At 55.1% G+C, this 15,861-nt stretch overlaps 1 protein-coding gene across 12 annotated transcripts in view; it reads right to left on the bottom strand.

The window, feature by feature from the left end:
• Positions 1-179: 179 nt before the first annotated feature.
• The window catches only part of HDAC5 (histone deacetylase 5), a 49,047-nt gene continuing 33,365 nt past the window's right edge, over positions 180-15,861 (bottom strand). For 10 of the 12 annotated variants that reach the window (XM_033182804.1, XM_033182813.1, XM_033182807.1 and 7 more), the window contains 16 exons: positions 13,109-13,320; positions 12,125-12,409; positions 11,219-11,384; positions 9,658-9,791; positions 8,882-9,002; positions 8,122-8,171; positions 7,856-7,963; positions 6,451-6,506; positions 6,271-6,358; positions 4,173-4,292; positions 3,811-3,908; positions 3,519-3,637; positions 2,578-2,711; positions 2,224-2,308; positions 1,929-2,094; positions 180-1,836 (listed from right to left, as the gene is read on the bottom strand). In XM_033182804.1, coding sequence (XP_033038695.1) covers positions 1,797-1,836; positions 1,929-2,094; positions 2,224-2,308; positions 2,578-2,711; positions 3,519-3,637; positions 3,811-3,908; positions 4,173-4,292; positions 6,271-6,358; positions 6,451-6,506; positions 7,856-7,963; positions 8,122-8,171; positions 8,882-9,002; positions 9,658-9,791; positions 11,219-11,384; positions 12,125-12,409; positions 13,109-13,320 — 1,982 coding nt within the window. In that variant the 3' untranslated portion in view covers positions 180-1,796. Of the gene's footprint in view, positions 1,837-1,924; positions 2,095-2,223; positions 2,309-2,577; positions 2,712-3,518; positions 3,638-3,810; positions 3,909-4,172; positions 4,293-6,270; positions 6,359-6,450; positions 6,507-7,855; positions 7,964-8,121; positions 8,172-8,881; positions 9,003-9,657; positions 9,792-11,218; positions 11,385-12,124; positions 12,410-13,108; positions 13,321-15,861 lie in introns of those variants that run through there. The other 2 variants (XM_033182803.1, XM_033182812.1) reach the window with 2 other exon arrangements.

The following is a 15,861-nucleotide window of genomic DNA, read 5'->3' as shown; positions in this document are numbered from 1 at the left end:
TGTGACTATATTCAGTGTAACCCTTTCATCTACAGGTCAGATCTTGTGCCCCAACTTCCAGTTTCCTAAATTGGCTTCTAGTCCAGGGACTGGAGAAAATAGTGTTTTTGGCTAGGAAGGAGGATGAGAACCTCTATTCCATTTGGGAGCCCAGAGAATAGAGACATTGGCCCCAGAAGGCACTGCCAGAAACAAGTTTATTTACACAAGGACACACAGTGTAACGGGTTACAAAATACTTAACTGAAATCCATATCCAGGGAGACAAAGCAAGGAATGGGTTTACATGAGAACCAGACCAGCCACAGGGAGAGAGTGTGTAAGGGGGCAGGAGCCTGGGGCTCAGCACAGAGAGGCCTAGTACGCTGGGCCTAGCCCCATCCCCATCCCCCAGGAGGATCTAAAACAAACACACAAGCACACAATGAACTGATGGTGCTGGGGCTCCTGCCCCTCCCCTGGCTCCCTCAATCCTGCTCAGGCCCCCAATAGGATAATAAATATGTAAACAGATTGGTGGGGCCCTGGGGATAGAAGGAGAGAAAGTATATGTGGTACTGGGGAGAAGAAGGAAGGAAGAGTCAGCCCCCTAGGAGCCACTTCCCATCTTTGGTTTCCTACAGGCTGGATGGCATTCCCTGTAAGCCTTGTAGGCCCACAGCCCCTGGCAGGGCTCCTGGGAAAGAGAAGGGACAGCACCCAGCCCCCTCCTGGTCTTAGCTCCCTTGGGCTGGTGGTCAGCAAAGGGAGCCCAGGAGGTATGGAAGCTCCAGCTGAGAGCTGACTCCTGGATCCCTGGGTTCTGGCCTTACCCATTCTAGAACCTCCATTCTCACCATCCCCAGGCTCCAAAGCAAAAGGCCCCAGGAGGGAGGTGAGCCCCTGCCCCTTCTCCCCGCAGCATGCTGGATGGCTGGGGAAATCTGGTCCTGACAGCAGAGGGGCTCTTACCAGCCTGGAGCCCCCCTGCAGGGACCACCTTCTCCCCCTGCCCAGGCTGTGCCAGCAGAGGGGAAGGGAGGCCATCCGAGTAAGGTGGGGAGCAGACCTGGTTCTGCGGCTCCTCCTGGCCCATGAGAACCCAGGAAACCAGTCCTCTCCTTCCCCACACACTTTCACCCTCTCAGCCCCGGGGAGGGGGAAGCAGGCTGTGAGGAGTGTGAGGCAAGACAGCCATCATCACAGACCACAAGCCACGGCTTGGGCACCAGCCTCCCATCAGTGCTGAGACCAAGAGGAAGGAGGAAGAGAGGGGTCTGTGCAGAGATGGTGAGGACGAAAGGGGAAAGGGTGGAGAATCACAGGGTGGGTGCCCACCTCCCCTCCACTCTGCATCTTAGACAGCAGTGGATCCTCCAGATCCTCCCCTGAGGCTGGAGAAGGGAGGAGGGTGAAATTAAGGCATTTCCCCCCAAGTCAGATGAAACCAAGGCACCGACTTCCTATTCCCTCCTCACTCAGGGGGGCCCCAGAACTGGAGAGTACTGTCTGGGCCCCCGTGCCCACCTTGAGCTGGCCCAGGCTCCAAGGGGGAAAAGGACAGAATGTGGGAAAATGGGTGGAGGGACACGTGAGACAGGGCTGGGAAGACACCCCCACCCGCTGCAGAGGGCCCAGGCTTCTAGAGCTGAGGTGGAGGCCACAGGGCTGGGTGCCTGAGGCAGTGTAGAGGAGCAGGAGGGGCAAGGCTGAGAGACCCACACGGCACACCTTGTTGAATGTGTGACTTTTTGTTTTTAATAGAAAAAATAAACAAAATCACAATGGTGAAGCCCAGAGAGATGGGGGCCGGGGTGTCACAGGGCAGGCTCCTGCTCCATGGGCTCCTCTGCCGGCCTGTGGGGCAAGCACAGGGGAGGGTATTGAGTGGGGCGCACCAGCAGGGGCAAGGGCAGAGAGGTGGTAGGGGCTGCTGCTTAGCTGCTTACCTGGGGCTGTGTTCCCGGGCTGCTGCAGCCTGGGCCTGCTCAGCCCCCACCGACAGCAAGGCCATGGCGCTCACAGTCTCGGCCTCCTCGGTCTCACCTGCCTGGGCCTCCCGCAGGGAACGGCCCAGACCAGCGGCAAACTTCTGCACACAGCTCCAGTGTTTGCCTGTGGACGAGAGACAGGCAAGGGGTCAGGGAGGGCAGAGGACACCCACATGAACAGCCCCAGTCCTGGTGCTCTCACAAGCTCCGTGCCCCCTTGGCAGCCTGAGCCCCTCTGCGTGTCCCCACGCACTCTGGATCTCGATGACTTTCTCTAGCGTGGCCACTGCGTTGATGTTGGGCTTTTGCTGCAAGACTGCCTCGTCCAAGGGCTGCAGCTGGCAGGTGAAAGAAGAGAAGGTTTAGGGTGGGGAGTAGGGTTGCCATGCATACCCCTCTAACTGCCCCACTTAGCCCCAGATATCCCTCACGACAGGGGCAAACATGGCCTTTTTGGACAAACCCATACTCAGAAAGCCTTCCCTGACCATTAGCTATTCCTTAGGACCAAAGAAAAGCTTCCTAAGGGGCTACCAGTGCTGGCTGACCCCTTGCTGGCCCCACACCCCTCTGGCCTGCCACCTCCCAGCTCCTTCCCACCCCTTACCTCTACACTGAGCAGAGCCGAAACACAAGCCTCAGAGGCATCACAGATGGCGGTCAAGTCATGGCCTCCCTCCAGGGCCAGCACCACCCGGCCCCCTGCCAGGGTCATCAGCTGCCTGGTCAAGTGGCCAAAACCTTTGGGGATGGGTGAAGGGAGGAAGAAGAAATGGCGAAAGGTAATCAATTCAAGAGCCAGTAAGAGAAGGAGAGAAAAAAGGCCAGGCGCAGTGGCTCATGCCTGTAATCCTAGCACTTTGAGAGGCCAAGGCAGGCGAATCATGAGGCCAAGGCAGGCGAATCACGAGGTCAGGAGTTCGAGACCAGCCTGACCAACATGGTGAAACGCCGTTCTCCACTAAAAATACAATAATTAGCCGGGCATGGTGGCACGTGCCCGTAATCCCAGCTACTCGAGAGGCTGAGGCCGTGAACCCGGGAGGCAAAGGTTGCGGTGAGCTGCGATCATGCCATTGCACTCCAGCCTGGGCGACAGAGTGAGACTCCGCCTCAAAAAAAAAAAAAAAAAAAAAAGAGAAAAAGAAACACAAGAGGTGGGATAAATAGCACAAAATATGATGGGAGATATAAACCCAAATATATCCATAATAAAATACAGCATCAATGGACTAAATGCCCTATCACAGTCAAAAAACAGATTGGCTAAAGGAGCATCACTGAAACACCAGGGACCAACAAGCCCATCTCTACAGCTCCGGCAGGATACATCCACTATCCTCTGCTACTCCACCTCCACCTCCTGTCCCCTTAAGGCCAGGGTTGGCAGAAGACAAGTTGGTGGAGTTACCAAGATGATTCCAAGTCTAGGCTCTGCCCCCTGCTTTCCCCGTCCCCTGCAATATCAGTCTGTTTCCTGCCCCATGCCCCACTGGACTCCATATCCTCACTGTTTCACTTCCTCCCTCAATCCCCCAGCAGGCTTACATCTGGCGGTGACAGAGTAGCCACCCAGAGGAGACAGATGTCCTTCAACAGCATCAAACCCAGCAGAGACTAGGACCACGTCAGGTGAGAACTCGTGGGCAATGGGCATCACCACTGTCCTGCAAAGGGATGGCCCAAGCTGAACCCAGCAGATGGCCAGGCCAGGCCTCGCCCCACTGTTGTCCTCCCAGAGACAACCCCCTCCACCCACACTGAACTGAGTGCCTTCTGCCCCTCACTGCAGGGCCCAGAGGGGCTCCCCTTGACTCCTATGGCCCTTTTCAGTCCCTACCTGAAAGCTGTAAGGTACTCCACATCTCCAATGGGGGGGTCCACACCTCCTGTCCATGCCACGTTCACATTGTACCCCACGCCTGGTCCTCCACCAACCTGGAACCAGAGTCGGGGAGAGGGCTATTCTCACCGCCTGGGGATAACAAACATTGCCCCTGCCCTCACCCCTGCCTCCAGGTCTCACTCCACTGACCTCTGTTCTGCCTGGAGGGGCAGTCAGATCAGTGTGGTCCTCCCACTAGGAGCCCAGACTCCCCAGGTACCAACACCACCATGGGTCTCCGTGGCTCCCCGCCAGGTCCCATTGTGCCACCTCCCAGAGGGACCAGGAGGGTCTGCATTTACACCCAGGAGCTGTACCTCTTCAGGAGCCCCAGAGCCTGGAAAAAAGTTCCCGTTGTCATAGCGATGCAGTGAGATGTAGAGCACAGAGGGGTCGTTGTAGAACGCCTGCTGGGTGCCATTGCCATGGTGAATGTCCTATGAGGGGAGGTAGAAGCATCAGGAAAATGGCCCACGCTCTGACCCAACGGTCAAATTCCACATGTCAGCCGGGCGCTGTAGCTCACGCCTATAATCCTAGCATTTTGGGAGGCTGAGGGCTGGGAGAATCGCTTGAGCCCAAGAGTCCACCTTTGGCCACAGGGCATCCATACTCTGTTCACAATGGTATTGCCCACCCCACACTTCTCTAACTAGGTCTGAGCCTCTGTGGTATGGCACTGTGTAGGTAACATTCAAAGCCATGGGATAAATGTGGCATGTCTCCCTACAGAACCCATTCCACTTCACAGTTTGTGGGAAAACATTAAGGCTAGTAGGGAATTTAAAACAAGCAGATAAGAATCTTCTTTTTTTTTTTTTTTAGACGGAGTCTCGCTCTGTCGCCCAGGCTGGAGTGCAGTGGCCGGATCTCAGCTCACTGCAAGCTCCGCCTCCCGGGTTCATGCCATTCTCCTGCCTCAGCCTCCCATGTAGCTGGGACTACAGGCGCCCGCCACCTCGCCCGGCTAGTTTTTTGTATTTTTTAGTAGAGATGGGGTTTCACCGTGTTAGCCAGGATGGTCTCGATCTCCTGACCTCGTGATCCGCCCGTTTCAGGCTCCCAAAGTGCTGGGATTACAGGCTTGAGCCACCGTGCCCGGCTTTTTTTTTTTTTTTTTTTTTTTTTTGAGACCGAGTTTCGCTCTTGTTGCCCAGACTGGAGTGCAGTTGCACGATCTTGGCTCACTGCAATCTCTGCCTCCCAGGTTCAAGCGATTCTCCTGCCTCAGCCTCCCAAGTAGCTGGGATTACAGGCACCCACCACCATGCTTGGCTAATTTGTTTTGTATTTTTAGTAGAGATGGGGTTCACCATGTTGGCCAGGCTGGTCTCAAACTCCTGACCTCAGATGATCCACCTGCCTCGGCCTCCCAAAATGCTGGGATTACAGGTGTGAGCCACTGTACCCGGCCTTTTTTTTTTTTTTTTTTTGAGACAGAGTTTTACTCTGTCATCGAGGCTGGAGTGCAGTGGCATGATCTTGGCTCATTCCAACCTCCACCTCCCGGGTTCAAGCAGTTCTCCTGCCTCAGCCTCCCCAGTAGCTGGGATTACAGGCTCCTGCCACCACACCTGGCTAATTTTTTTGTATTTTCAGTGGAGATAGGGTTTCACCATGTTGGCCAGGCTGGTCTCAAACTGCTGACCTCAAGTGATTCACCCACCTTGGCCTCCCAAAGTGCTGGGATTACAGCCACTGTGCCCCACCACAAGCACAGAAGATTCTGAAGGAGGATCCAACATTTACAAGAATTTTTAAGCCAGAATTGGGCTTCCAAGAGATTTTGTCCTTCCTGAGGCTTGCTCCTGGCTACTTCCCCAGCTCACAGAGAGTGGCGTGTGCCTCTGCCTCCACCATTAGGAACAGGGTTTGAGAAGCACTCGTGGTATTAAGAGCAGAGTGCTGGGGCCAAGAGGCTTGGTCTGAAACCCAGTGCCGACATCCCCAGCTGAGTGGCCTTGGGTACGTCATGCAACAACACCTTCATTCACAGAAATGGACAACCTCGTTCTTACTACTCGAGGTGACCATAAAGTACTCATTGGGTTCCTGGTATATATATAGTCTGCTCCCAATTGTAGGCGGTGGGAGGAAATATCAGCTACTAGCACCGGCAGCGGTGTCACTACCGTTCAAGGTAGGAAATCCCCTTCGTTGCTTGAAGCTGCAACGTGAGGGCCAAGATGGAACAGGAGCTAAATGTCTTTCATAGTTGAGGAGAGAGCCCTGTTGGAACGTGATGTTAGTCATCCGGCAGGAGCCCCAGCGCCCTTCCTTCCGCACCCGCACCGGGCACCCGGACGAGGACGACTGGGCTGCTTGGAGGTGGGGCTAGGGGAGGGGACTTCCTGAAGGCTGACCCTGGTCCCAGCTCTACCCGCCCCTGCCCAGCCCCACCAGCTCACTGCCTACCCAGTCCACGATGAGGACCTTGCCCACGTTCAACTTCTGCTGTAGGAGTTTTGCAGTGATGGCTACAGAGTTGAAGAAGCAGAATCCCCTGAGGAGGGGAGAAAAGGGCAGGAGGTTAGCCTCAGCATGACGTTTGCAAGAGACAGGAAGGGGCGAGGGCAGAGAATCTAGGGCACTCACATGGCTGTGGATTCCTCGGCATGGTGTCCTGGCGGCCGGATGATGGCAAATCCATTCTGAAGAGGTGCAGGCCAGGCAGAAGTGAGGGACAAGATCCAGGCAGGAAGGCCATGGAGGGGGTGGCACAGGACAGAAGCACAAGCCAGGCAAGGAAGTGAACACAAACCAGAAAAGCAGATCTATATGTTCAACGCACAGTTTTGTTGGGGTTTGTTTTTTTATGGTTTTTTTTTTTGGAGACAGGGTCTTGCTTTGTCACCCAGGCTGCAGTGCAGTGGCACGATCACGGCTCACTACAACCTTGGCCTCCCAGGCTCAGAAAATCCTTCCACCTCAGTCTCCCAAGTAGCTAGGACTGCAAGCACACACCACCACTCCTGGTTAATTTTTTGTAGAGACAGTATTTCACTATGTTGCCTAGGCTGGTCTAGAACTCCTGGGCTCAAGCTATCTGCCCACCTTGGCCTCCCAAAGTGTTGAGATTACAGGCATGAGCCACTGAGCCCAGCCTCAATGGACCATTCTTTTTTTTTTTTTTTTTTTTTTTTGAGACAAAGTCTCGCTCTGTCGCCCAGGCTGGAGTGCAGTGGTGCAATCTCAGCTCACTACAAGCTCCGCCTCCAGGGTTCACGCCATTCTCCTGCCTCAGCCTCCTGAGTAGCTGGGACTACAGGCGCCCGCCGCCACACCCGGCTAATTTTTTGCATTTTTAGTAGAGATGGGGTTTCACCGTGTTAGCCAGGATGGTCTCGATCTCCTGACCTTGTGATCCACCTGCCTCAGCCTCCCAAACTGCTGGGATTACAGGTGTGAGCCACCACACCCGGCCCAATGGACTATTTTTTTTTGAGACGGAGTCTCACTCTGTCGCCCAGGCTGGAGTGCAGTGGCCGGATCTCAGCTCACTGCAAGCTCTGCCTCCCGGGTTCACGCCATTCTCCTGCCTCAGCCTCCCGAGTAGGTGGGACTACAGGCGCCCGCCACCTCGCCCGGCTAGTTTTTTGTATTTTTTAGTAGAGACGGGGTTTCACAGTGTTAGCCAGGATGGTCTCGATCTCCTGACCTCGTGATCCACCCGTCTCGGCCTCCCAAAGTGCTGGGATTACAGGCTTGAGCCACCGCACCCGGCCCAATGGACCATTCTTAATGCCAACCATGAGGCTTAAGCAGGCAGACAGTATTTTTGCCTCGAGACACCCACGAAAGCAACTGGGCATTAGTGTCTTTTTGTTGGTCCTTCATAAACCTGAATCCCCAGCTGATAACTCCTTCCCACCCTGGTGCCTGAGAGTTGAGCTTGCAAAGGATAGTGCCTCACTGAGAGGATCCCAAGGCTGCCCCTGTCCTCTGCCTCTGAGGAACAGGACCATGCCAAGGGGCACCAAAGTCACAAGCACATGCTCACCTTGAGCTCTCCTGCAGCTACCTTGAAGGCCAGCTCCAGCAGGCAGCCCACCGCCATGCGCACAGCACTGGAGGAGTGCATCTCATTCCAGACGGTGTCACTGTCCACCTGCAGGGCAGGAGAGCAGATTTCAGTTTGCCCCCTGTAGGGGGAGGGCAACAACAGGGGAGGGCACCTGGACAGTGGGCCAGTGACTGTGGCAGTCAGGGAAGAGACAGAGCTAGGAGAGCCACCCACCCACCCCCATTGCTGCAAGCCCTACTCACCCCGATTCCCCCACAAGGCAGCACAGCATACATCTTCTGGCTGATGGGGCCTGCAGGGAAGAGGGATAGAGCTACTCTAGAAGTGGCCTCGGGCGGATCACCTGAGGTCAGGAGTTCGAGACCAGCCTGGACAACATAGTGAAACCCCATCTCTACTAAAAATACAAAACTTAGCTGGGCGTGGTAGCACACACCTGTAAACCCAGCTACTCGGGAGGCTGAGGCAAGAGAGTCACTTGAGCCTGGGAGACGGAGATCGCAGTGAGCCGAGATGGCACCACTGCACTCCAGCCTGGCCAACACAGCAAGACTGTCTCAAAAAAAAAAATAAAAATAAAAAACGAAGTGGCCTCAACTGCCCCGGCTACAGGCTTAGCCACCAAAAATGAGGGCTCAGACCCAAGTACAAGACAGGCCTCTGCAGCCCACACCAGTTGGGAGCCGTCAATCCCCGTCCTTGGGGACATCCTACTTCTGCGGGCAGATGGCAGGGAGAAAGGGGCATGATAAGCCGGGGGATGGGGAGGAGCAAAGCACTCCCCCCAACAGAGCACTTCCATCCTCCTGCACCGCGCCCCACAGCATGCTCTATGTTAGTGGCGCCCTCTGGAGGTGTGTGATGTGATAATTGTGCCGCCTCTGCAGCACTAATGCCCTGCCTGTGCCCATGGGGACAACCCTCCTAGCCTGGCCAGGCGGTCCTCCTGAAAGCCCCCATCCCACCCTGACACTGGACATGCCCGCCCATGTGCCAGCTCACCAAGCAACTTCTTGTTGTCCAGCTTCTGCCGGTTGAGGGGGCTGGTCCCATACAGCAGGGTGTGGTATTCAGAGTGCACTGTCTGGATCTCATCTAGCGTGGCTTTGCGACCCCGGATTCGCTGCCAGGAGGATCAGTAAGAGGGATCACACAAAGGCGCAGCTCTCTCAGACCCTTCCTTTTTTTTTTTGAGACGGAGTCTCACTCTGTCGCCCAGGCTGGAGTGCAGTGGCATGATCCCAGCTCACTGCAACTTCCACCTCCCTGGTTCAAGCGATTCTCCTGTCTCAGCCTCCTGAGTAGCTGGGACTACGGGCACGTGTCACCACGCCCGGCTAAGTTTTGTATTTTTAGTAGAGACAGGGTTTCATCATGTTGGTCAGGCTGATCTTGAACCCCTGACCTCGTGATACGCCCGCCTCGGCCTCCCAAAGTGCTGGGATTACAGGCGTGAGCCACCGCGCCTGGCTCTCAGACCCTTTCTACCCCATAGCCAGGGGCACACACAGTCACTTCCTGGCCTCAGGAGATCCAAATATTTTTCAGAAAGTAGATCCTGGCTCGGTCATGACCTTACTCCCAGATCCTCCCCGACTCAGCTGGGGACCATGGGGGAAAACAGTCTGCAAAGGATAGAACAGGGGGTGGTGGGAGAACTGGCCCCAAAGTCTGGGGCTGAAGAGAGGATGAGGAAGAAGCATGAAGAGAGGCTTCTCTAATGGGGAAACAAAGGCTGAATTTAAGTTGAGGGCCAGAGGAAGGAGGGGCTCCCTTACCTCGCACTTGCTAAGCAGGCCTGTCTCCTGCAGCCGGGACCAGATGCTCTGGATCCGGCCAGCATGCTCAGGGTGCACGTGTGTGTTCCCACACATGCACTGGTGCTTCAGCATGAACGTGTCGTAGACCACACCTGCGCCACAGACCTATGTGTCAGCCAGCACTGCTCTGGGCCCAGGGTCCCAGTCTGGCTACCATGATCCTCAGCAGGACTCATGGAGCTCTCTCCAACCCCCAGGTCCAAACACCTCCCCGTGGCCACCGCAGCCACCCTTCCACACACCTGCACCCTCTCCTCTCCAGCTTTTTTTTTTTTCTTTGAAACAGGGTCTCACTCTGTCACCCAGGCTGGAGTGGAGTGTGCAGTGGCGCTATCATGGCTCACTGCAGCCTCAACCACGGCCCCCACCACCCTGGGCTCAAGCGATCCTCCCACCTCGGCGTTCTGAGTAGCTGGGACTATAGGCACTACCACACCTAGCGTTTTTTTTTTTTTTCTTTGAGACAAGAGTCCTGCTCTGTCGCCCAGGCTAGCAGGCTAGGGTACAATGGCACGATCTTGGCTCACTGCAACCTCTGCCTCCCGGGCTCAAGCAATTCTCCTGCCTCAGCCTCCCAAGTAGCTAGGATTACAGACATGTGCCACCATGCCCGGATAACTTTTGTATTTTCAGTAGAGATGGGGTTTCACCATGTTGGCCAGGCTGGTCTTGAACTCCTGACCTCAGGTAATCCGCCCACCTCAGCCTCCCAAAGTGCTGGGATTACAGGCGTGAGCCACCGCGTCCAGCCTTTTTTTTTTTTTTTTTTTTTAATAGACGGGGTCTCACTATGTTGCTCACGTCGGTCTCAAACTCCTGGGCTCAAGTGATCCTCCCACTTTGGCCTCCCAAAATGCTGGGATTACAGGTGTGAGTCACTACACCTGGCCTTTCCTCTCCAGCCTTTGCCCCCTCTCGACTCCTCCTGAAATTCCTTTGCTCCATTATTGCCTGTCAGAAGCTTCCCTGCTACTCAAGCCCCAGTAAGGCTGCCCTGGACACCCGCATGGGTCTGATCTTTGCCGGCTGTGCCTCCTTGGCTGCACCCTTCTCACAGCACCTCCTGCTTTCCCCCTCCTGCCAAACCCCTATGTCTTACTCCCCACTGGTTATACAGGGCCACCCTCAGGCACGTCTGTGTCCCCCCAGAGCCCAGCCTGTGGCAGCTTCATGGGGAAGAGGACTCTGGTCTCATCCCAGACCTCACAGGGAGAAGGAAGGGAAGGTAGAAGGTCAGGGCCCAATACAGACAGCAGGCTGTCTACCCGGCACTTCAGGCTGCGGGGCAGTCCTTCCTTCAGCAGGGTGAGAAGATGCTACCCACTCTCCCAGCTGAGGCAGAAGGCCCTGCCACTACCACGAACAGCTCTGGGGAACAGGGAGAGAACGAAGGCCTGTGTCCCCTCCTTTCAGGGTGCCTAAGGGGCCCCAGCAGCCTCTTCCCCCACCCATGGGGCAGACACCAGGCACAGGCCCTCTGGTGCCTGGTAGAAGGACGTAACAAGTGGTAGGGGCTCACCTGTGGTGAAGAGGTGTTTGACAGGCTGGTCTGGGGGGCTCTTCATGCCCCCAGGGGCAGCAGGGGAGGACTGGGTGCGGCCCAGGGCCTGGTGGGGCACAGTGGCCAGGCTGAGGGGCGCCTGGTACACCTGCAGCGGCTGCAGAGGCTGAGCATCTGAGAACAGCTGTAGGGGAGGAGAGTGGGAGGGGGCCTGGGTCAGACTCAGCCAGGACAGGGGTGACAGCAAGCCCTGTCAGGGCCTCCAGAGGGGCCCCCATCCAGCCCTTTTCTTCCAAGTCTCCTCCTTCCCCCACCTCCTCCCACTTGCTCCCTCTAGGGACAGGAGACACATCTCCTGAGACAAGGAGGGATGGGGGAGATATGATGAGTCACATCAAAGAGTAGCATTGAGGTAAGAGGCTGGGGGGGCGGGGGCGGGGTGGGGGCGGGATGAGTCAGGCCTGGAGGGCTCGGCTGTGTCCGCAATGAATGGAGTGCCAGCTAGGCGTGAGGCAAACAGTAGTAACAGTGGGGGCGTGTGTGTACACACACGCACAGGCACGCACAGGGACCGACGCACAGCCGGCCCTACGCAGGCAGAAACGCAGATACACACAGGCCACGTGTGCACACGTGCACACCCGCACATGCACACACACACAGACACACAAGCAGAGAGGCAGGCCAGTATCAGAGACAGGGAGGGAACTGGCAGCCTAGGAGACACAGCTCTGAGATCAACACAAACAGCTCCCCCTTCTCCCCACTGGCCTCCTTCCCACTCCCCTTTTGCTCTCTACAGAAAGCTGCTCCTGCATAGCCTGGAAACTGCAGATGGGGGAGAGGGAAAGACAAGGGCAAAGGCATGGGTGGGGAAGGACAGAGGGGTGGTGACTAAGGGCCGGGACCAGAGACGGGGCTCACTTTTTTGTAACCAGCACCAGGCTCCTCCGAGTCGGGCCCCTCCTCAGCACCACTCTCGCCCTCCTCGTCCTTGACCTGGATACAATCCTCCTCCTCCTCCCCATCCTCTTCTTCGTCCTCCTCCTCCAGGTCTTCCTGTGTGCTCTCACTCTCTGTGGAGCCCTCCCGGGGCATGGTCAGGGCTCCCTCCCCCAGCAAGGCCTCCTGCTGCTCTGTCAGCTCCTCCTCTGTCTCCTCAGGGTGGGTGGTGGGCTGCCTGGGCAGCTCCCCTGTCTTGGTGAGGATCTGGTAACAGAATATGGGGGCACATCAGCTGGGAGTTGGGGAGCAGCTGTGCAACCTGTAACCCAGAACAGTCCATCCTTCCCTCCCTCCCTTCTTCCAGGCAGAGCTTCTATGTGAGTTAGAAAAAGGCAAGGTGGCTCCTCTGAGAGGAGGACTTTTTTCTTTTTTTTATTTTTATTTTTTGAGAAAGAGTCTCCCTCTGTCGCCCAGCCTGGCATGCAGTGGTGCAATCTCGGCTCACTTTAACCTCCGCCTTCCCAATTCAAGAGATTCTCCTGCCTCAGCCTCCCCAGTGACTGGGATTACAGGCGCACGCCACCACGCCCAGCTAATTTTTGTTTTTTTTGAGAGGGTCTCGCTCTTGTCACCCAGGCTGGAGTGTAACGGTGTGATCTGGGCTCAGTGTAACCTCCATCTCCCAGGTTCAAGCGATTCTCCTGCCTCAGCCTCCTGAGTAGCTGGAATTATAGGTGCCTGCCACCATGCCTGGCTAATTTTTGTATTTTTAGTAGAGACAGGGTTTCACCATGTTGGCCAGGCTGGTCTCGAACTCCTGACCTCAGGCAATCTGCCCGCCTCAGCCTCCCAAATAAGCGCAAGCAACCGTGTCTGGCCTGAAAGGAGGACACGTGCCAGCCTGGTGCTCTCCTATGTCCTGCCCCCAGCACAGCCCCAGGCCATTCGCCTTTCCAGGCTCACCTTGCCCAGCTGTAGCTGCTGCTGCTTCTGCTTCTCCAGGAACTGCTGGTGCTGTTGTTGCATGACCAGCTGCTGCAGGGCCTGGGGACTCTGCGGCAGCGGTGAGGACTGAGTGCGGCTCAGGGGCCGATGCCGCGGGAGCTTGCCCACCGTCCGCATGCTGGTGGCCACACGTTCACCCGTCACTAGTGGGGACTGCCCGTGGAGTGGCACTATGGAGTTAGGGGTGATGACTAAGCACCATTGTCAGAGCACCTGACTGCCCCCCGACCCTGCATCTTGCCCCCAAAACCCCCTCTGGAATATCACCACCTACATACTCAGGAAAAAACCTGGGGGACCTGGAGCACCCTCCACCCAAACCTGAGCTCCATTCTTCCTCTTCCCCATGAATGAAGAGTTTCACAGCTCTAAGATACCGCCTCCAGCAAGCCTTCCTGGATTCACCATCTTTTCCCTTCAATTTGCTTAACTGAATAAACTGAGTACACATGTAGTCTTGAGCCCTCTGCGTGAACAATGAATGACTTGTTCTCCCTAAGTGCAACAAGGCCTCCCTGATCATGGACCCCGTGGATCCCGCCAGGCTAGGAAGCAACCTGTAACCCAGAACAGTCCATCCTTCCTCCCTCCCTTCTTCCAGGCAGAGCTTCTATGTGAGTTAGAAAAAGGCAAGGTGGCTCCTCTGAGAGGAGGACTTTTTTCTTTTTTTTATTTTTATTTTTTGAGAAAGAGTCTCCCTCTGTCGCCCAGCCTGGCATGCAGTGGTGCAATCTCGGCTCACTTTAACCTCCGCCTTCCCAATTCAAGAGATTCTCCTGCCTCAGCCTCCGCAGTGACTGGGATTACAGGCGCACGCCACCACGCCCAGCTAATTTTTGTTTTTTTTGAGAGGGTCTCGCTCTTGTCACCCAGGCTGGAGTGTAACAGTGTGATCTGGGCTCAGGGTAACCTCCATCTCCCAGGTTCAAGCGATTCTCCTGCCTCAGCCTCCTGAGTAGCTGGGATTATAGGTGCCTGCCACCATGGAAACATGGGGCCAGGATCATGTATCTTTCAAGCAGAACCTCTTCTGGTGCCAACAGGTACTTAAGGGCTGTCTAAAGCTGTGCTGTCCAATCCCATAACTACTAGTTACATGTGACTACTGACCCCTTGAACAAAGCCTATCTAAATTGAAATGTGATATAAGTGTGAAGTATACACTAGATTTCAAAGGCTTAGTATGAAACAAAAAGCAAAATATCTCATTGGTAACTGCATACTGGCCAGGCACAGTGGCTCACACCTGGAATTCCAGCACTTTGAGAGGCCAAGGCGGGAGGATGGCTTGGGCCCAGGAGTTCAAGACCAACCCGGGCAGCTGAGTGCAGTGGCTCACACCTGTAATCCCAGCACTTTGGGAGGCTGAGGCAGGTGGATCACTTGAGGTCAGGAGTTCATGACCAAGTTGGCCAACATGGTGAAACCCCGTCTCTACTAAAAATACAAAAATTAGGCCAGGCACAGTGGCTCACGCCTGTAATTCCAACACTTTAGGATGCCAAGGCAGGTAGACCACCTGAGGTCAGGAGTTCGAGACCAACCTGGCCAACATGGTGAAACCTCGTCTCTAATAAAAACACAAAAAATTAGCTAGGCATGGTGGCACACACCTGTAATCCCAGCTACTTGGGAGGCTAAGGCAGAAGAATCGCTTGAACTCAAGAGGCAGAGGTTGCAGTGAGCCAAGATCTTGTCACTGCACTCCAGTCTGGGCAATAAGAGTGAAACTTTGTCTCAAAAAAAAAAAAAAAAAAAAAAATTAGCTGGGTGTGGTGGCACATGCCTGTAGCCCCAGCTACTCAGGAGACTGAAGCAAAAGAACCGCTTGAACCCAGGAGGTGGAGGTTGCAGTGAGCAGAGATCCCGCCACTGCACTCTAACCTGGGCGACACAGTGAGACTCTGTCTCAAAAAAAAAAAGTGCAGTGGCTCACGCCTGTAATCCCAGAACTTTGGGAGGCTGAGGCGAGCAGATCGCCTGAGGTCAGGAGTTCGAGACCAGCCTGGCCAAGATGGTGAAACCCCAGGTCTACTAAAAATACAAAAATTAGCCAGGTATGGTGGCAGGCGCCTATAATCCCAGCTACTTAGGAGGTTGAGGCAGGAGAATTGCTTGAACCTGGGAGGTGGAGATTGCAGTGAGCCAAGATCACACCACTGCACTCTAGCCTGGGCGACAGAGTGAGACAGTCTCAAAAAAAAAGAAAAAAAGACCAGCCTGGGCAACACAGCAAGATCCTGTCTCTACAAAAGTTTAAAAATAGGAAGAATAACTGCGTCAGAAATTATAATATTCTGGACATACTGAGTTAAATATATGTGGTGAAATCAATTCCACTTGCTTCTTTTTTTTTTTTTTTAAGATGGAGTCTCACTCTGTTGCCCAGGCTCGAGAGCAATGGCGCGATCTCAGCTCACTGCAACCTCCACCTCCTGGGTTCAAGCGATTCTCCTGCCTCAGCCTCCTGAGTAGCTGGGATTACAGGTGCCCACCACCATGCCCAGCTAATTTTTGTATTTTTAGTAGAGATGGGATTTCACCATGTTGGCCAGGTTGGTCTCAAGCTCCTCTCCTCAAGCGATCCACCTGCCTTGGTCTCCAAAGTGCTGGGCTCACAGGCGTGAACCACCATGTATGGCTCCATTTGCTTCTTTTTACATTTTTTAATGTGGATGCTAGAAATTATGTACGTAGATTGTGTTGTTTCT

This window comes from Trachypithecus francoisi, unplaced genomic scaffold (assembly GCF_009764315.1).
Source record: "Trachypithecus francoisi isolate TF-2019V2 unplaced genomic scaffold, Tfra_2.0 Lachesis_group20, whole genome shotgun sequence".
In the NCBI taxonomy this organism is placed as follows: domain Eukaryota; kingdom Metazoa; phylum Chordata; class Mammalia; order Primates; family Cercopithecidae; genus Trachypithecus; species Trachypithecus francoisi.
Note: the sequence above shows the minus strand (reverse complement) of the source record. Positions and strands in the feature narration are given on the sequence as shown.